Source organism: Elephantulus edwardii, unplaced genomic scaffold (assembly GCF_000299155.1).
Source record: "Elephantulus edwardii isolate Elephantulus edwardi_28Jun2011 unplaced genomic scaffold, EleEdw1.0 scaffold00124, whole genome shotgun sequence".
In the NCBI taxonomy this organism is placed as follows: domain Eukaryota; kingdom Metazoa; phylum Chordata; class Mammalia; order Macroscelidea; family Macroscelididae; genus Elephantulus; species Elephantulus edwardii.
In genome coordinates, this window is record NW_006399874.1 from 9,566,596 (window position 1) to 9,587,182 (window position 20,587).

Genomic DNA, 20,587 nt, shown 5'->3' on the forward strand with positions numbered 1-20,587 from the left:
GGGATAGGAACAAATATCGATCTCTTCCAGTCAGTTGGCCAAGTGGTCGTTCTCCAGATTTCTTGGCACAACTTGGTGAGCACGTCCATGGCAGCATCTGTTAACTGAAATAAGTCATCTATTCCTGTAGCCTTATTTTTTGCTATGTCCTTCAAAGCAGCCTGAACTTCTTCTTTCATCACCATAGGCTCTTGCTCATATGTTCATTCCAAAAGTAGATTATAATGACAAGTATAAAGATTAAGATTTATGGCACACATTTTTGGGGAGGTACAATTCAGTCCATAATAAGTACATCTGTATTTATGAAATGATAGTGGTTTGCTATTTGTACTTTAAAGTTAAAAGTAAAGTCTCTAGCTACTTGTGACCTTGTTGTTGCTGTATACCATTGAGTCAGAACTGGCCCACAGCTGATCTTCTGGCTAGTTTTAGAGGCAGTTAATCGTCCAGAAGGATATTTCCCATCCTTATTCTACCAAGAATCTGGTGGATTAGAAATGAATGTCTTTGGGATTGCAGCACAGCTTCTGAACCACTAGGCCACTTGTACCCAAAGGCAAGTATATAAGCTCCATGTCACCTTTCTGGGTGTTAGCCATGCTGGCAGTTAATATGCCGTTGAAAATCACAAAATAAAAATGGACCCACAGGACAAATGCAGATGTAGGTCTCAGGCACCTGTCTACACATTTATGTCTATTTTATTAAAAGTGATGATAGCAAGTCCGCAATATTTTTTTTTCTTTCAACAACAGCAAAAACATAAAATCCATTACTTAAAATTTCTTAAGCCTTCTAAAAGGAAATATTTAATGCCTATACTATTTCCTATTATACTGCCATATTAAAAACTACTTTATTGCTGAGGAAAGTATGATTGCTCCATTTTTACTCTATATTACTACTGTTCATTAGCAGCAAATATACTATTTCATAAGAAGTAGAATGCTACTACACACTTTTCAGATTCAACCTGCAAATGTTGAAGTATCTAGAGTGGGAAATAGTTATTTACCTTTAGTATTATTATTAGCTATGAGAATTTTGATGTCTCTGTGTTTTCTGAGCATTATGTCCTAAGTTAGAAGAAATAGCAAAGACTGACTATTGCTGTTGTTAAGTGCCATCGAACTGAATACCCGCGAACAAAAGATCTGAACTCGGTCCTATCCTGTGTTATCCTTATAATCCTCAACACATTTGTTTTGCATTGCAACAGATTGCATCAATCCATCTCATTGAGGTTCTTCCTCTCCTTCACTGACCCTTCATATTTCCCAGCATGTTATTCCTTTCGAAGGAACAGCCTCTTCTAAAAATATTCAAAATATGTTAAGCAAAGCTTCAACAAATTTGCCTCCAAGAAACATCTTGCTTACACTTTTCCCAACATGTATCAGTTTATTCTTTTGGCACTCCATGGGATATTCAGCATTCTTCTCCAACACCATAATTTATTGCATATTATATGAAATATAATTACTGAAGAACAACATGATCGGTCTAGAGACTAAGGTGCACCTGGGTCAGGCTGTGGTCTTCGCAATTACTTACTATGCATTAAAGAGCTGGACAATGACTAGGGATGACAGAGAAGAATTAATGACTTGAGCTGCAGTGCTGGAGAAGAATATTATACCACAGCCTGCTAAGAGAACAAACAGGTTCGTTCTGAAGAGGGTGAAACCAGGCTGCTCCTTGGAGGTAAGGATTCTGAAGCTGTGTCTGACACTTGGGGCATGCTGCAAGGAAGCACCAGAACTTGGAAAGGGACATCATGCTTGGGAGGGTGGAAGGACAGCACAAGAGAGGAAGACCCTCGATGACATAGACTGACTTAGTGACTGAGGTAAAGGGGGTAGGTGTGACAGAGACAATGAGGTTGTCTCAAGATAGAGCAGTGTTCAAAGATAATGTCATAGGGTCGCTATATGTTGCAAGAGACTGACTCTTTGACACACTAAGAACAACAACAACGACAATTATAAAGTACAATAGAAACTCACATTTTGATTCAGGAAGCCAAAGTCAGTAAGAATTTCTTCTAATATTATAACAAATTCATAATGAAGGTCAGAATTGCAAAGCAGTTTATAAGTCTTTAAACATACCAAGTCCTTATTTACTATTATGGTTAGGTTCCAAAGTTCATATTTTCCTTAAAAATAAATAACACATAAAAATGTAGGATGACCACATCCCATCACACAACACAGGATAACTGTTATCACAAGATAATTGGCAAATTACACTATTACATAAGCATCAAACGACTGAGACCTATGGCCCAAGCTGACTTGACATATAAGCTTAACCATCAGAGCCAGTATTATATTCACCTTGATCTTTGGGTAAATGTACACTTTAATGAGCAAAGTAATGAGGGAAGGAGTTTTAACCATTGCCTTAAATAGTATTAGATAACAAGTTAGTAAGTAGGCAATAACTGTATATGCTGTAAACTTTGTTATGTTCTATGTTATATATTATACATAAATTACCTATCTTAACATACGTATTGTATACACACATATCCAAAAACATATTGGTAAAACTCACTATTATTGAATCAGCTCTGAATCAGAGCAAACTTCCCTCTGCCAGGTTTTTGAGGCTATGAATCAAAATGTGAGGAGATTACTCATCTTTTTACTACAGAGCTGATGGTGGATTTGAATGTCAATAGTCATACAGTCTTCAAGTTAAAAATACAAATTGCAGAACTTGCTATGGAACGTGCCATGAGACCTCATACACACATTATCTACACACACACACATACACACACACACACACACACACACACACACACATACAAAGATGGTACAGAATAGGGTCTGATGTGTTATTCATAAATTCATTATGATCCATTTAACAACATGCAAGAGAAGTAATTATTTGAGTTTGTGGACTAATGTTTGTCTGATTCAGGCCATAGTCTTTCCAATTACTTGCTACCCATATGAAACCTGGACAATAAATAAGGATGACAGAAAAAGAATTGATGCTTTTAAGCTGCACTGTTGGAGAAGAGCACTGAACATCCCATGGACGGCCAAGAGAACAAACAGCTATGTATTGGAGAGGGTGCAGCCTAAGAAATCTTTGGAAGCAAGAATGATGAAGCTTTGTCTCACATATTTTGGGCATGTTGCTAGGAGGGGCTATTCCTTGGAGAAGGACATCAAGCTAGGAAGGGTGATGGGTTGGTAAAGTAGAGGAAGACCCTCAACCAGGTGGACTGACATGGTGACTGCTGCAGTGGGCTCTTGTGTGTCAGGTAGCGTGATGTTGTCACAAAATAGAACAGGGTTGAGATTTTTTTTTTTTAGGGTTGAGATCTTTCACTCATACAGTTGCTCAATGGCACCTAACAACAACAGTGTGTGTGTGTGTGTGTGTGTGTGTGTGTGTGTGTGTGTGTACATCAGAGCTCTAGTGGCCTAGTGGTAAGGAACTGTGTTGACAATACAAAGAAAGAAGGTTCAAATTTACCAGTTGCTCTATGGAGGAAAGATGAGCAATCTTCTTCCCTGTTATTTACTCTAAAAATCTACTTGAGGGTCAGTTATACATCCGACTCAACAGCATATTACAACATACACATAGATGATAGCTAGATAGATAGATAGATAGATAGATAGATAGATAGATAATAGATGATATAGATATTTATATAGAGATAGAGATACACAAAGAGATAGAGATACAGATAAAGATAGAGATACAAATATACAGATAGAGATACAGATAGAGATATATTTACTTGCAACACATTAAACATGAGAGTTGTCAAAGAAAATTATTTTTAACTAATGATACTGGAACAACAGAGGGAAAATAACCTCCTTTTATTGTAACTATAAACAAAATACTCTGCTAGATAAAACAAAGATCTAAAATTATAACCTAAAATCATAATACCTAAAACAATTTATTAAAAATATCTTTATAATTTTGAGGTAAACAATGGTAACAAAACATGCCAACAGCCACAATATAATCATATTAATAGTATAATATAATCTAATAATAGTTCTTGGGTTTGATTCTTAGAATACCAATTTTACCTTCTGTGTCCCATCAACTATAAAAGTAACTTTCAAAATATTATACCACAATTCTAAGTGGAAAATATGTCTTGCATTAGCATCTGGTAACTACTAAAACAAATCACTTTGTATGTTTGTATGTGTATGTGCTACATTTGTATACATTATGTTGTATACATGCTTCATAAAGTAATGTTTAACTATACACAGATACAGTTAAAAATATTCACAAGAGAATCCTTTTTCCCAGCTACAATGAAGTCATTGGGATTGTTTTTTTTAAGTACTAATAAAACTCCATCTCTGTTAACAGTTACGTTCAAATATAAAAATTTTCAAAATCATTGGCATTAAGTAGGAACGGACTCAGTGCTGACTGACTCTCCATGAGATTTCTGAGGCAATGAATCACAGAGGAAGTGTCCCATTTTCCACATGAGGAAAAGCTAGAGGAGTCAAAGCACCAGAGAGAGAGGTATGATTTGGGTTAGCAATGCTAACACAGACTAGCTCACCAGACTCCCTAATGTTAAAATAGCACACACATATTTTCACACTAACTTCAATCGGGGAGGAGAGTGCTCATATTCAAAAGCACTCTAAGAATTGGAGAGCACAAAGGGACAGCAAGCTGCTCTCTTCAAACTGGAAATAGTAGATGGCAGAAAACATAACCAGAAGGTAGTAGTCAGAAGAGTCAATAAGACTGTACAAGGAAAAATCAGTTTCATAAAGTGAGTCCGGGATAAGGAAACCCAGAATGTCAAGGACAGTCCTAAGCAGGGTTTACCTTTACAATGTGACATGTAATTTTATATAAGGCTATTCCATGCTATACTGGGGAAGTCAGTGAGGCTGGCGCAGAGATGATGGTGCAGAGTCTATCTAGGAGCTGCACTGTAATTAAAATCAGCAAAAGAATCAATAATATGCAGCTATCATTATTTGGGGTGATATAATGATAATTCAGAACTAAAAGTGTCCTTATTTTTTAAAGATGCGAGGAAAATAGGCAGTGAATAATTCACTATAATACATCTTTAAACCAGAAACTGAAATATAGAAAGTCCTGCTAACTCTGTCCTCTAAAAGTCTCTCTCATTCTTTTGTTTCTGGGTATAGGTTCAACCATAAATATTGACATTTTGTAGGTTAGAATAGTGAAATAATATCCATTCCATTCAGTCACCATGTCATTTATTGATAGTTCAAAGAGTGCCTATGCCCATTCTTATCCTGGCCTCATTCCTCAGCCACAGAAATCTGCATTTGCCCTCACCACTTCCTCAATGTCATCCTTACTGCAAAATGCATTAGAAAGTTTTACTCCATGTGTCTGTTACTTTATTTATCTGCAAATATTGACTCAATCTTCATTATTAAAATACACTACTTAATCAATACTGAACTCACTGGATCATACCTCCCTATGTTCTTGTAAATTCCTTTTAGTGTAACAGATATCTTTCCTTCTATCTTTATGACTCTTGACATTTTCTCAAGATTGTAGTGCAAATCCTTGCTTTATTCCATAAGTATTTTTTGAGGCCATCTCTTCCTCTTCCAAGGTCAATTATCATCTACATGCTAATACAATCCAGGCTGCTACCCACATCTCAATTTCCTTCTCTTGAGTTCCAAGTAGGCCTAACTCCTCAACAACATTTTTACTTTGACTTCCCACAGATCTTTCAAAGTGTGTCAAATATGATCTTGATATTAATTTCCTCTTATCATCAATGTCAGCATATTTCATCATTTTAAAACAAATACCAAAGAGCAACATAGACAATAGTCTTAAATCCAATTTACTTATCACCCCTTTGTTCAATCTGATCCTGTCTATTCATTTGCTGATTTCTATCTGTCTACTTCGCATCATCTGCACTTTTTAAATTTAAATTCAGGCTACCATAACTTTTCTTCTAGAATGTTTTTTCTAGCTTCCTAATGGCCTACCCATGTCTTTTTGTCAAATCCAGTCACCAAAATGGCAGAAATTTAATAAAATTCTTATATCCTATAAATGGAAATCCAACATCTCTGTAAATTTTCATTAAAATGAATAAAATATTAAAAAATTTAAAAAATCTTTAAATTTGTTATCCTTGCTTTTGGCTTAAAATTCAAACTTAAAATAGTTAACAAGGACTATGTGATATGGCCTATATTTCTCTTTAGCTCTATATTTATTCTTTCCTTCATTATATTATACCATCTAGCTATACTTAATGAAGAACTTGAACTGTTCTAACAGATAGATGCAGAGCTGGAGGTGCTTAAGTGTGTATGCAAAGAAATTTGAACCAGAGCTTTCTAGCCAAAAGAATAAAGGAGATCCATTATGTCATCCAGCAAAATATAGTAGAAGAAATCAAACAATATAAGATCCTAGGTGAGTAAAACATTATGGAAGATTTAAAAAAAAAAACAAAACAACAACTTGAGCAGTACACCTACAAGGAACTATTGGTCCTTCAAGTCAGATTCAGAAGAGGACATGGGATGAGAAATACCATTGTTGACATCTGATATATCTTGAGTATCAGTAGGGAATATTAGAAAGAAAATTATTGTGGTATAGTCACTATACAAGGAAAATCACATTATTAGTAACATTATGGAGAATGGAAATTCCAGAACATTTAATTGTGCTCACACAGAGCTGATACACAGAACAAAAAGAAGTTGATTTGAATAGAGAGAAGATACTGCATGGTGTAAAATCTCCTAAGTTGTACATCAAGATCACATTCTTTCACAGTACTTATACAAAATCTACATACTGAAAAAATAATCCAAAATGCCTGAACAAATAAAGAAGAACTCGACACCAAAATTAGAGGAAGATGTATTAACAACCTGAAATTTGCATATGACACAGTGGATAGCTAGCTAGCTAGCCAGCCAGCCTGGTTTACTTAGAAAGCTCACATACATTGTTTTTCACACCAGATCCTTCCCCTTTCCTTTACCCACTCCACTCTCCACCAATCAAATATGATTAAGATCCCCCTCCCCCATCCCACTCCTTTTCCCCTCACTCATCCTCATGCCTCTGTTCTGCCCTCCCCACTTTGGATCCTCCCACTCATTCTACAATAATGATTTTATACAGTATTTGTCTTTAAGAGACTGAGTTCACTTAGCATAATGCTCTCCAGTCCCTCTCAAGTTAGGTAGTAATTTACAAAATCATTGCTCCTGCATGCTTCATAGTATTGCTTTGTATGACTGTACCATAATGCAATCCATTCCTTTATGGTTGGACACTTGGGCTGTTTCCATGTTCCTGACATGGTGAATAATGCTGCTAGAGTATTTTTGAAAGACACAATAAAGACCTAAATAAATGGAAACAATGTGCCCTGCTCATGGATAAGAAGACTCAATATTGTGAAAAGGATAATCCTACCAAAAGCAATCTACAAGTTCAACACAATCCCAATACAGACACAACATTTCTTGCAGAAAACAAAGAACATGTACTTACTGATGAAAATGGAAGACTATAGCCTTCAATAGAGATTATATCCAAAAAGCACATATAAAAGTACCCACAATTGGATCAATAAGCAATATCATGATAAGTGGGAAAAGATTATTTCATTTTATTTGGAACTAAAATCAATGCCCATAGAAGCAGAAGTAAAACAAACAACATACCGTATTTGGCAAATCTGTTGAAGACCTCTTTAAAATGTAAAAGAGCAAGGACATCACTTTGAGACCAAAAAATGTGCTTCATCAAAGCCATTAGATTTACAGACCCATCATATGTTGAATTCTGGTGGCTTCATGAGGCTGTGAACCCAATGACAGTCAATTTTAACCCACCAGATGCTCCATGTTAGAAAGATAGGCAATTGGCAATCTCCTCCAATGCAATTAATTTCACTTGACACCCCACTGGAAAGTCAGCTGTGAGTTGGTTTCGACTCAGTGGTTTCTACTCAGTAGCATATAACAGTAGCATATACATGTGACAGACAATGAATAAGAATGCCTTGAAGAACTGATGTCTCTGAATTATAGTGTCAGCCAAATAATAGTAAGTCGAATGAATTTGTTTTGGAAGATACTCAATCAGAATGCCTCTTATAAATGAGAACAGCAAGGTTTCATCTCACATAGTTACATATGTTATCTGGAGGAATCAGTCTCTAGGGAAAGATAGCATGCTTGTTAGAGTCAGGAAAAAAGAGGAAGATAGACATTTAATAAGACGACTAAAACAGTGACAGCAGCAAGGGGTTCAGGCATAGCAGTGATTATGAGGATAGTGGAGAACCCTATCTAGATATACTACATGAGATTCCTATTCTAAACTTCTAATACAAGCCTATTGCCCTCATCAATACACTTACTTAATGGTTTTATGCCTGGCCCATTGTTCAATCTAAATACAAATTTCTTACAGTATAAGATAGTGTAGGGTGGTAAAAATGTTCATATCTATCGTCCACATGGTTTCAATGAGTCTTAGTTGGCTCCAGAGCACCTACAACCATACAGTAATGGAAAGTACAAATAGTAAGAAACACGTAGACCAAGTATATATGACTTCTCATTGAGCCCTCCATTCAGTGCATGATTCACATCTAAGAGATTTTACAAACCCATACACTTGCAAACTAAGGGGAAGGAAAACCATTTATTTTATTGCAATCACTCAAAACATTTATCACCTCATCTAACTGTATTAAACTGCTTTTAATTATCACAATCCTTATTCTATTAAATTTTCCTTATAGAGACACTACATAAATTCCACTCTTGCACTAATTTCAGAATAATAGCTTAATGCACAGCCATCTATTATACTGAAGTCTATTCCAAAGCAATATTATACAGTAAAACACCATCTGCCTCAGCATACCAAATGTTTTTCATCTTCACACAATTCCTTAAAGACCCCCACTCCACCAGATCTTGGATCAATAAAAATACAGCTGTAATTTCTGCCTTCTGTAAAGAGAAACTCAGACTGTCTGGAGACAGAGATTATCCTTAACCCAATTTCACTCACTTAGACGTCTTCATTTGTCATATTTGCATACTTAAACATATTTTAATAAATGTGTTCTATTATTTAGCAATCCATCTACTATTTAAATGCTGCAGTCTCCTCTCATACAAGGACTGTCTTGCTGCATGTAAATCAAATTTCTAAAAGAATCAAATTCCTTAAATTTCCTGGAGAAAATGATATTAAAGGAAACAATGAGTTTTACAGTAACATAGTCATGTAAGTCTTCCAAAAGATTTTCAAAGCAAGATCTTGGTATTGTCTTTAGCATGTTCTTCAATTATAATGTCTCAATATTTACCGCTTACTTTCTGACATTCACATTTTAGTTTTGAAATTTAACTGATTCATGACTTCTTTCTTGCTTTTACAAATCCTACTTGATTATACTGCCCTCTATTTGGGCCCTTTCAACAGGGATACTATTACCTGTCTTTCAGAAACTGAGCAAGAATTTATGTTCAACAAATGGTAGGTGTTACTTTAATCATCACTTTCCTCTTTTCTAAATTAACAGCTGTCTTCTGCAGCCTCCCTACTTCATTCTGGTCACAGCTGCAGCTTGCTCTTCTGTAATCCAGGCTCATCAAATCTAAGCAGACAATTCTATGAACCTGCTTAAAAATTCTACACTCAGGAGAGAACACATTCATTTTTTATTCTCTATTAAGGAGAGAAAACTAATATATAATATCTTAAAGGAAATTGGCCTTGATTGTACCATTTCTGATAACGGTAATGAAACAGAACAACCTGCTTCGAAGTTATTAAATCTTAAAACTTCAGAACACATGTGTAACTTTTAAATCAAACCATGTTACTCTGTTAGCTGTTTCTGTCCAAATAAGAAATTGGCTCACTTTGAAATTTAAATTGGCTTCAAGAAATTATTGAGAGCCTATAGTTGTTCTTTCTTACTAGACTTTATCAAATATAATGTTCTTCAAAAATAAATACAAAGAAAAATGCTTCAGCAAACAGCAGTTTTTCAAATCCTTTCAAAATAATGCTAATTGCCTTTGAGTCGAGCATGACTCATAGTGACCCTATGAACAAAAGGCCTGAAGCCCCTCTACAACTATCTACATTTATCAAAGTTCATAGAGTTTCTGTAAATGTAGAAAAATTCGAACATTCCCCTGTGTCCTGCCACCATGTCACTAAAATCTCCCATAGACAAGAGTTAAACGAGGCATTCAGAAAATGCAGGCTCTTATAGGGCTCCTTAACCCAGCACTGCACATAGAAAAATTTCCCTACTTATAAACTCACTTGCCTATATCTACTATGTTTATCTAACTATATAGTATCTCAATTTACCTGATGTTTGCACTTAGAAACTTATTTCTGAATTTAACAGTCTTTGTTGAAGTAGAAGGCAACTGTCAATCAAATGGACTAACACAGTGGCTATAACAATGAGTTTAGCTAAAGCAGTGATGATGAGAATAGGCAGGATCAGGAAGTATTTCAAATTCAACATACTTATAGTTGCTATGAGTACAATTCATTGCTGTAGAATTAGAACCAACTCATAGTTGACCGCTTAGTGAATTTTCAGAGGCTGTAAATCACACAGGAGAAGAGAGTTCATATTTCTCCTGTGGAGAGACTGGTGGATTCAAACTGCTTGTCTTTGTATTGGTAGTGAAACCCCTTACACATTATGCCACTAGAAATCTAACAACAACAATCATTTTTAAAAATCCACTGGGATAATACTTATCTTTTACTATAATGCAACCTTTCTAATAGAAAAAGGTCTATTTTTTCAGTCTGTGACTATATTGAATCTTACACTTTGTATATTTCTAAAAAAAACCCTAATAAAAAAAATAAAACTAGTCTCAGAAAAAGTTAGAAAACTATTATTAGATGCTTTGCCTCCATACTATAATGTCAATGAGTAAAATCTTAGTTTAAAAATGCTCTGAGAAAAGCTTGTTCTTAATCAAAAAACCTAGGAAAGGGAAAATCCAATAAATCAGAAAACTTTTAGACAGTTAAAATGTACATTTTAATATCTAACTGTTGAACTAAAAGGAATAAAATCAGGAATTCAAGTGAGAGGGTACAAGGAGAGCTTGGGTTACCATAAAGTTATTTACAAGGGTTTCAAAAGACTACTTCTGAAAATCAGTTAAGTATCTTCAATAGCTGATATTCAACAAAAAGCTTTCATTTAGACAAAATACTTAAAGCAAAACTCAAAACACTGACCAAAGCTCACTTTGATCTTACACTCATGTTCCATGTCACAAGTAACAAGTCTTTGAGGTTACAAACTAGTTCATGCTCTTCTTAAACCTGCCCTTAAACAGAATTTGTATTTAAATCAGAACAACTGATTTAGTTTGTATATATAAATTTCAGTTTAAAAAAAAAGTTTTGTTACATAGTATACTTTTATGCCTAATAATAAACACTTTCATATACTAAAGCATCTTTAACATATAATTAATAATAATATGTTAACAATGTTTTATGCATAATCCAAAGTATTTGTCATTCCAAACCATTGTACCTACATTCATTTTTAACAGAATCAGATTTACAGATATTGGATGATATGTGAGGCATTAGTAACCTGGAGGCTGTCAGTAAATAGAAAAAATACTGGACCCATTATACAGGTGAATTTATGCTGGTCATGCTCATGCTTCTATGACTAGTTAATAAAATGTTAATGCATAATATATAAATAAATTCAAGAAAATTTTATAAAGCTATTCATTTTAAAACACAAGGTTGTACACCTCATATGTAAAACAAATATTAGAAGGCCATTGTGCAAAGCAGAAAATACAGTCTGGGCACCGTCAGAAGTAGGAATGTTGTTTTTTTTATTGTTCTCGTGCCTCATATAAGCAACTGGGTGCTGGAAAAGCTGGCACTCCAGAAATATCAATATAAACCACCACCACAACAACAAAACGCCCTAAGGAAAGCTTGTTTTTCAGGGGGTAAAAAAAGAACAAAATAACACAAAAACCAAACCTAGGAAAGAGGTAATTTAGCAAGATGGAAAACTTTTGGATGAAAATCAGTTTTCCAGTCAAACAACATAAAAAACAGTTACTCCATTCAGTTTAATAAGAAGCCTAGACTTTTAACTTCACCCAGTTGTAATGAGATATTCTCTCCCTTGTGACAACAGAGAAAAAGAAAAAAAAAAAAACCAAAATGGGGAGTTGGGAGCATATCCTCACCCAGTAGTGGAGAGGGTCTCCCCACTTCAATCAGTGGGCCTGATGTGGAAATCCTGGGCTTCCACTCAGTAACAAGGCATCCTCCCCTTTCCCTAATATGATGATGCCTAAAGAACTCTCAGAACTACTGGATCTTTCTCCATTGTAAGCAAAATAGAAATGTCTTCACTTCTCTTGGCATCTGTGGAAAACAAATGCAGAGCAGTATTGGTGTTCCTCCCCTTTTCCTTTCAGAGAGTTGTCAGGGAATAATTAGTGGCAAGCCAGGACTTTCATGATGATGATCATTGTCATCCTTCAAGCTGATTCCAACTCATATGTGATCTTCCAGCATCATTTTAAGGATATAAATTTAATGAAAGCAACTATTTTCTCCCACAGGACAGCTGCAGGCATTGAACTGCCAGAGAAGTGATGCTTTAAGTTAGTGCAACTCTCTCTAGAAAGTAACTACAACTCCCCAGGGCTTTCACATCCATCTGAAAAATAAGAAAGGTGTCAGAACTCAGGGTCTAGCTAAAGGGACACAGACGGGTTCAAAACGAGTTGTAAGTTAGAATCCTACAGTACTGAAATAGTAAAAAAGAAAATTAGTACATTTAATTCATAATGAGTTATATGAGGAAGCTACATGAAATGATTCTAGACGAGGTAGTCCAACTCAGTTTTTAAGAAGTAGAAACTATAATTAGGGAAAGAAGCTGGGGGAGAACGTTCCAGAGCAAAGTCCTAGCACATAGAACACGGTAGAGCTAGAAGGCAGTAGATAAGCAAGCTATGTACTCATCATATGTAGAAAGGGTAACAGAAGTGAGATGATGATGTCTGATGGAAAAGAGAAATGCCTTTCATTGATCTACTGGCCATCATCATTTTGCAGTAACTGTGTCACACACTGCTGTTTCAAAATAGTAAGATTCACCTCTGCCCTTCAGAGGCTCCCCATCCAGTGATAGAGGTAAACAAAGCCTGAATATTACAGTGATGGCTGCTGAGCAATCAAGAGTTTTTCATTAAAAGAACATGGAAGAAGGAAAAAGGACCACACAACTTTGCAAAGGGTAGGCTGAAATGGAGTAGAATGCAAGGAGTCTAGTGTATCTAAGACAGCAAAAACAAGCTAGAAATTAGGGTAGTGGGCAGACTGCAAGAACGTCACAGACTATAGCACCTTTTAGAGAATGAAAGCAGTCAAAAGTCTGACTTACCTTTGAGTACGTCACACAGACAGCATTAAAATTTGCTGGGATAGGGAAAGAGGGATGGATGATGGTAAGTGAGAGGAAAGTTGGGGAGGAATTATAAAACCAGTGGTGTGTGGTGCTTGAAGGCCAAAGGAGAAGCCAAGAAGTTAGAAAAAGATTAACAGTTTAAAAAGAGATTCTTTGTATTAGTTTGAGTGAATGAAGCACCTATTCTTTGGGTTTTTAAAGACAAACAGATTGATCATGTTACAGACTACTATATTGAAAGAGTGGATAATAAAAGTCGAAGATATGAAAGAAATATGTAACTATGGAATGAGTCCATATAAGAGACACTGGATGGGACATCAACCTTGAGTAGCAAGGAGACTCAAATATATTTTATATTCTGAGTGAAAGAAAGCAAGTACATGTATGGGTGTTTCTGAGTGGTGTGAGGCAGAACAATGTAATAGTTCTGGAATGAAAAGAAAGTCTAAGGACATTTGGGATGATCCTTTAAAGTGACAGAGGCCAAGGTTAGTAAAAATTACACAAAACATTTTCAAACATTTAGAAGTGTTAGTGTACTAATGGAATGTGCTTAAAACATCCTCATTGGAATGCTCTTCTAGAAAATAATTACTACATAATTTATTTTTTTCAATGCTAACTTTGAAATAGTAAATTAGTACTTATTTATTTTACAAAAGCTAGCTTCAAATCTGTGGTTAAGTCTACAATGATATTAAAAGAATAAGGGAAAACTTTAAAGTGTCATCGTATATTTGTATATTATTTTCAAAACAAGAAGCATTTTGTCTAACCTTTTAAAAACCATGCTAAGTATATATTCTCTCTGTCATAGATTAAGGAACTAAGTATTACAAAGAAAAAATATGACATAACCCATATTTAGGTAGGTAGAAATAAGAGCATTCAATCCCAAGGGTTTTGATTATTATACCAGTATTTTTCCATTGTAAACATGAAACTGTTTCAAGTGCAAATTCAAGATGGTTTACATTTAAATGCAGAGATTGTTTTGGTATATTTGTATTGAATTTAAGAAGCATAAATATCCTAGATTTATTAGGAGAAAAATATATCAATAAAAGAAAATACTTTAAATGAGTCACATCAATGATGTCTTCCAGGCATTGCATCAATAAACTCTTCTTCAATTAAGAACTCACCAACTTTTACAGAAGAAAATTTTAAGGGACACAATAGAAATTCAAATACAGTCCATGGTGGGAATATAAATGTATGTATGTTCGTTAAAAGATAGCAAGTGGAGTACATATTAATCTCAAGTTTTCCTGGTGTTTCTAAGACTTCATCTAGACCTCTAAACTCAAAGGGCAATCCTCTTAGAAGACAGAGTAAGGTGTTCACCAAAATAAGCAAATGGAGTTTTATAGAAACCATCTGAGCTGCTAAAATAATTAGGCAATATGCGATTATATCCTGTGATATGTAAATCAAAACAGTGATAAATTACCAATATTTGTGGAAAATTCTGGTTAGGAAATCTTGCTAATCAAAACATCCTTATCAGATCAGGCATTTATTAAGCATCTTAAGATATTCATAACAGTACAGGATGATCATAACTGATTCTATATATTTGAATACATTTATGCCTGTCACCAGACAGGTATTCCTAACTGCAAAAAACAATACTTTCATGTACATACATTGTAGTCCCAAGCCTTAGTAATAGTTCAAAAGACTTACAAACACAGTCTGTTTCCAAGGGTCAAATTAATGTATGTGACTCAAGTTACATTTTAAGATATTAAATGTGTTAGCAATCACTAAACTAGGAAGGAATTTAAAAAGTCTCAGAAATGTATCAACCATTCTTTTTTAAAAAAAAAAAATCTTGAACACACAAACACCATTCCTTTGTATCAGCACTTAATCCAGCACTTACTTAGCATTGCAATGAAACCTATACATCATCTAGTCCAGCTCCTTCACTCCAGACACATGACAGCTGGACCAAGTGAAGGGGAAGTTTCTTAAGCTCCAGTTTAGGCAAATGCAAAATTAAAATCCAGGTATCTGGATTCACAATTCAGTGCACTTTCCAGAAGTGGCATAGATATAAATAACCTCATCTAATTTCATCTGGCAAGCAAAATTAGAGGCTGAGTGGAACTTTAAGGATCATGCTGAGTTTGCTGTTTTGTCATAGTCAAAAGTACCTCCCATAACAAAAGAATCCTTACTTACAATCATGAGAGAAAAATTAGTTTAATTAATAGAACACTAATTAAACTCTTGAAGTCCTTTTCTTCAAGATCACTTCTAAGCAAAAATATGTAACATATTTTAGGTCTTCCAATAGCTTTATGAAAATCATTCCTACCAAAAATTCAGCAGAATCAGGTAAAGCAATATGAAGTGGAAAAAAAAAATTTTAAAAAAAGAAATAACAAACCAGTAGTTTTAACTCCAGTATCATTCTAAATGACGTGGTCACAATTGAGGACTGTTTTGTATCTATCACTAACCAAAAAGTAAAATAAATCATTTTTGAAGTTCATTGGTTTACATCACTGCCTTTATATATACGAGCTTCTAGAAAATCATTCCAAAGAACTGAATCATCTGGATCATTTTTATTACTCACTCAGTCTTGAGAGTGTCTGCACTGTACTGACTGAAATGTACTTCAGTGTGCACTTCTTTCCAAATGAATATCTATGTCAAGTTTATTTATAGCCACTGCCTCCAATCAGTGCATTTCAGGTATAATAAGAAATAACACTATTTGAACTATGTTCTGTAGTGCTCTAAAACAAAACCTGGAAACCTTGGCAAACAGCCTTTGCAAAGATAATGAAAGATCTTTGATGCAAAATGTACAATAAGAATTACTAGAGATTTCTGAGTACACTCACCTTATCCTCAAATAAAAACCCCATTGTTCTTGAGTCAATTCTGACTCATTGAATAGCCCCTAGGCTGTAACCTTTACAGAAGCAAATTCCCACATCTTTCTCTCATGATTTGAACTGTAGACCTTTTGGTTAGCAGCTAAGTGTATTACAGTTCCATGCCACTAGAATTCTCACTAAAATAAACAAGTGTAAAGAGGCTTCGGTAAAATTACAGAAGTAACTGAAACACAATTGAGTCTTTTGGCATATGTCTTTATGGACACCAAAATAACTGTCTTCACTTTCTTCATTGACTTTTCCTCTTGTGTTTTTTTTTTTCTTAAATTTGGGAATTTCTCTTTGTTTCTTACTTAGCTGCTTTCCCCTTCTATTTAAATGGGGTTTGTCCCGCCCCCCCCCCTTAATTCTTTACAAAAGCAGGACATGCTTCCCCCTACTGGGAAAAAAATCAAATTACAAGGTACATCAGACTTGGAAGTATCAAGAAATCAAGTGAAAGTACTAAGTAACCAGACTCCCAGTCTTCTCTGGTTGTTTTATCTGCCACAGAATTAGCTTAGCATGCTGATCAGCATTTATATATATACTGCTTTCGACAATTTTCAAAAGAACAATAAATCTCCTTAATAGCTGATGAATTAATCACTGAACCTGCAGTCTCAAAGAAAATGTCAATAAGCAGGCCAAATAAAAAGATTAATTTGTAACTTTTTTTTTAAAGGGTAAAGATATTATCATCTAAACGGCTAAATTTCTGCAAAATACATTGGCATAGTCCACTGGAAAAGGATTAACTACATTTTAATCCATTTTAACAATCTTTAGGATTTATAACTTCACTATTTCCCAATATCTCTATTAAGTTTACGAAGTTGTCTTAATTTTTGTAATAAAGTAGAGGGAAAGTTTAACAAATTTTAAATTACTTCACTTCTCAACTTTCTTTTTTCATTGTTTTCCATTCTGGAGCCAAGAAAGTAGCAAGCCCATTTGTACCTTTCCCTCTTCGATTCCTTTATCAAAGGCACTTCTTGAAACACTATTTCTTGAAAAACAGTTTGGTTGTTTTAATCACACATTCCATATCCTGATTAGTCGTCTTTTCCAAGCAGAGATGAAAAGCCATTTATTCTTTATTACTATGCTAGACAATAGTGTATCATAAGTCTAGTTTTATGTTCATGCTCAGCATACGTCCAGTATATTTTAATCATATACGAAGTTGTAGAAAGATTTCTCTTAGTTGTATGTAACACTTAGTCTCAAAAATAACATTTCTTTTAATGCTGAGAGGGCTGGGAAAGTTGTCACTATTATCTAAGTTTATAACAACCCAAGGCACAAAACTGCATTGTAGTCAATTTGAGGTTGAAAAAATTTACTATTAATGAAGCATTCATAAAAGGGGAATAAAAACAAATACAAAACTTGTTTTCTTCCTCCTTTTAAGTAGGTACAGATTACTGCAGGTAGAGTAGGAATCTTTATCATTTCAAGGGCATTATTTCTAGATAAATGGAGTGATTTGGTTAATAGTTCTGCGACGCGTAAGTTTTGTGTGTGTGTGCTTGTATGTGTGTCTTTTTTTAGAGGACCTTTCAAAATGATGCAAAAGACAAGACATATTCCTCTGGAAATGGAATCTCCTTTAACATTACAAGTACACAAAAGAAAATGCACACTTGGTAAAACAGTTGATCAATTGTAGAGTGCTCCTGGGCACCAGTATCTCACAGAGATACAATGATAATACTTCGCATAAATTTATAAGCACTTTCGCCTTTGCTTGCGACATTCACATACATACCGGAACAAGCATAGTTTTATCGAGGTAAATACTTTCAATAGGAAAGGTTAATTAGATCAAAGAGCACCAAAATCACTCCCCAAATGCAGCAAAAATTGCTGCTCTATAGCTACAACGCATTTTGAACACTACGTTGATCATCGTTTACTTCCAAACTGATTTCCCTTCCTTCTGGGACTTGAATGTGTCCCTGAAGACTGCGATGCACTTTATGGTTTGTCTGACTATCCACGGTCCTAACAGGTCATAGCTTCACTGTCAGATCTCGCAGCTTTTGGTCTTCCCCTAATTAAGACGTGAAATAGACAGCGCATAGCTAGCAACCCGCTCCAGGACGGGTTCTGCCTGCCTCAGAGGTGATGGGAGCATCTTCATTCAGAAGGATGGACAGTTCCTGCGAAGGTGGAGACTCACGTCCCTCCCCAACTTCTCTCTCTTGCAACCCAGCTGTAGGCGAAGATGGGCGGCCAGATGGCCCGTGGACATCAGAGGGGGCAAGGCTTACCTTCTGCCAAAAGGCGCGATGCATGCACAAAAGATGGATCCAGGCTATCTTTCTCTGCCATCAGCTCAGGCAAATATTTCTCCTCTTCCATAGCGCGGACTTCGGACCGTCCCCGGGCGAAGCGCAAGGTTCCGCTCGCTCGGACGCAGGGTCGCCAGGCAGCGCCTTGCTCCCGCGCTGCTCCGCCTCCGCCGCGGGGCGGGGATCTCCGCGTGTCCTCACTGGCCCATGAACCGAGCGCCTGGGACTCCCGCCGTCGGGCTGCGCGGCCCCGCGCCCACACCTGCTTGCCCCTTCCCACGTCCCTCGCTCGCGCCGAGCTGGGGCTCACACCAGCGGCCTTAACTGGAGAGGCGGGGACACGGTGCGTCCCGCCTCTGCCAGCCACCCATTGGTGGCGGTGCCAGAAGAGGCGGGGTCTCTGCAAAGGCGTCGAGTGCTTATTGGGCTGCGCGTCCTGTCGGATGGCCTGACTGACAGGAGGCAACTGCAGATGGGAGGGGAGTGCGAGAAGGTGCAAAGCTTTCTTCCAGCAGCCCAACCAAGCCTTCTCTGGTTAATAGGCATGCCTGGTTCGATGGAACCTTCTGTGTCTTCATCCGAGTGTGGATGGAGGGGAAGAGCGGGAAAAGATTACGTAAAACAGAGAGGTTCTGGTTTAAGACAGCAGAGTAAATGAAGATGAGAAGAGAGGAGAGGCGATGGAAAGCACCAGGGAAAGTCTGGGAAGGTAGATGGGACTTCACCTGCGTCTCTCAGGCACAGGTGTCTTCTGCCTCACACACAGCTCAGATGCACTCCAGTTTTGCAAGAATCAGCGGTGCACTCGTTCTGAAAATAAAACGAAGACCGCATGTGATCGGCGGCTGATATTTTCAAGGAGCCTGACCTACATCTCAGGACGCAGTAGGATGTTCATTGATAAACAAATAAGAGAGGCTCCGGGGCGTTGTTGTATAGCAACATGCTTCCAGTGTACACGCGTTGAGGTACTGAATGAGTTCTAACCACCACCACCACCCTTCCTTCTCCCATCCCTGGAACGAATGCTGAGGGAGAGGTGGGCTGAATAAAAAACTAAAAAGCATGGTAATTGCCTTAGTTTATCAAAGAATTGAGAAAACATGGGGAGGGAGGGAGGGAATAGAAAATAAGCAACAATAGTTGCTTTAATGCTTCCCTCTTATTTTAGATATGACGGTCTCTTTTACCAGGTAATGTTGCTGAGCTGTTTTAAATCTATCCCATTGCTATTTAAAGGGAGAGTAAAAATCTCCCAGTCCTAACAACAGTGGAGGGACAAACCATCCTTCTGTTAAGAAAATAACCAATCCGTGGTGATGCAGTCTACCTGGGTTAGGAGAAGCCCATCTCTGCAGAATAGGGTTGTGTCCCATTAAGTTTTCAATGACTCACCTGGGAAATAGTTCACCAGGCTTTCTTACCAAGTGGTCTTGTAATGTAGCTTATGTGCTCCAAGTTCTACAAAACAACCTTTCAATTGGGTTTGTTTTTCTCCTCACATGCATTTTTCAATCCTCTCTCCCTCCCCATTTTTGATTGGAAGTAAAGAGTCAACTTCCTTACAAATAAGAGAGCCTGAAAGTTGGCCTAGTTTTCTTAGTGCATTTATATCCTTTCCTTTTATATTTAAAAACAGATTAACCCAGAAGATTATTTTGACTGTGTATATTGTTTTTAAAAAGTGTCTTCACATTCATTACCTCCATTTGTCATCACAGAAACATTCTGAGGAACAAGTATTAATTTTGCTGGTATGTAGGTATGGAGTATGAGGCGAAGACAGCTCAGCGACTTAAGTTGGTTGGTTAATACTTAACAGCTGAATTTAAATTTGAACTCTATTTACTGCCATTTTAGAATAA

The 20,587-nt window shown here is 36.4% G+C and overlaps 1 protein-coding gene across 1 annotated transcript in view; it reads right to left on the reverse strand.

The window, feature by feature from the left end:
• The window catches only part of KHDRBS2 (KH domain containing, RNA binding, signal transduction associated 2), a 1,025,883-nt gene extending 1,006,826 nt beyond the window's left edge, over positions 1 to 19,057 (reverse strand). The window contains exon 1 of the mRNA XM_006893149.1: positions 18,702 to 19,057. Coding sequence (XP_006893211.1) covers positions 18,702 to 18,792 — 91 coding nt within the window. The 5' untranslated portion in view covers positions 18,793 to 19,057. The remainder of the gene's footprint in view (positions 1 to 18,701) is intronic.
• Between the last annotated feature and the right edge of the window lie 1,530 nt (positions 19,058 to 20,587).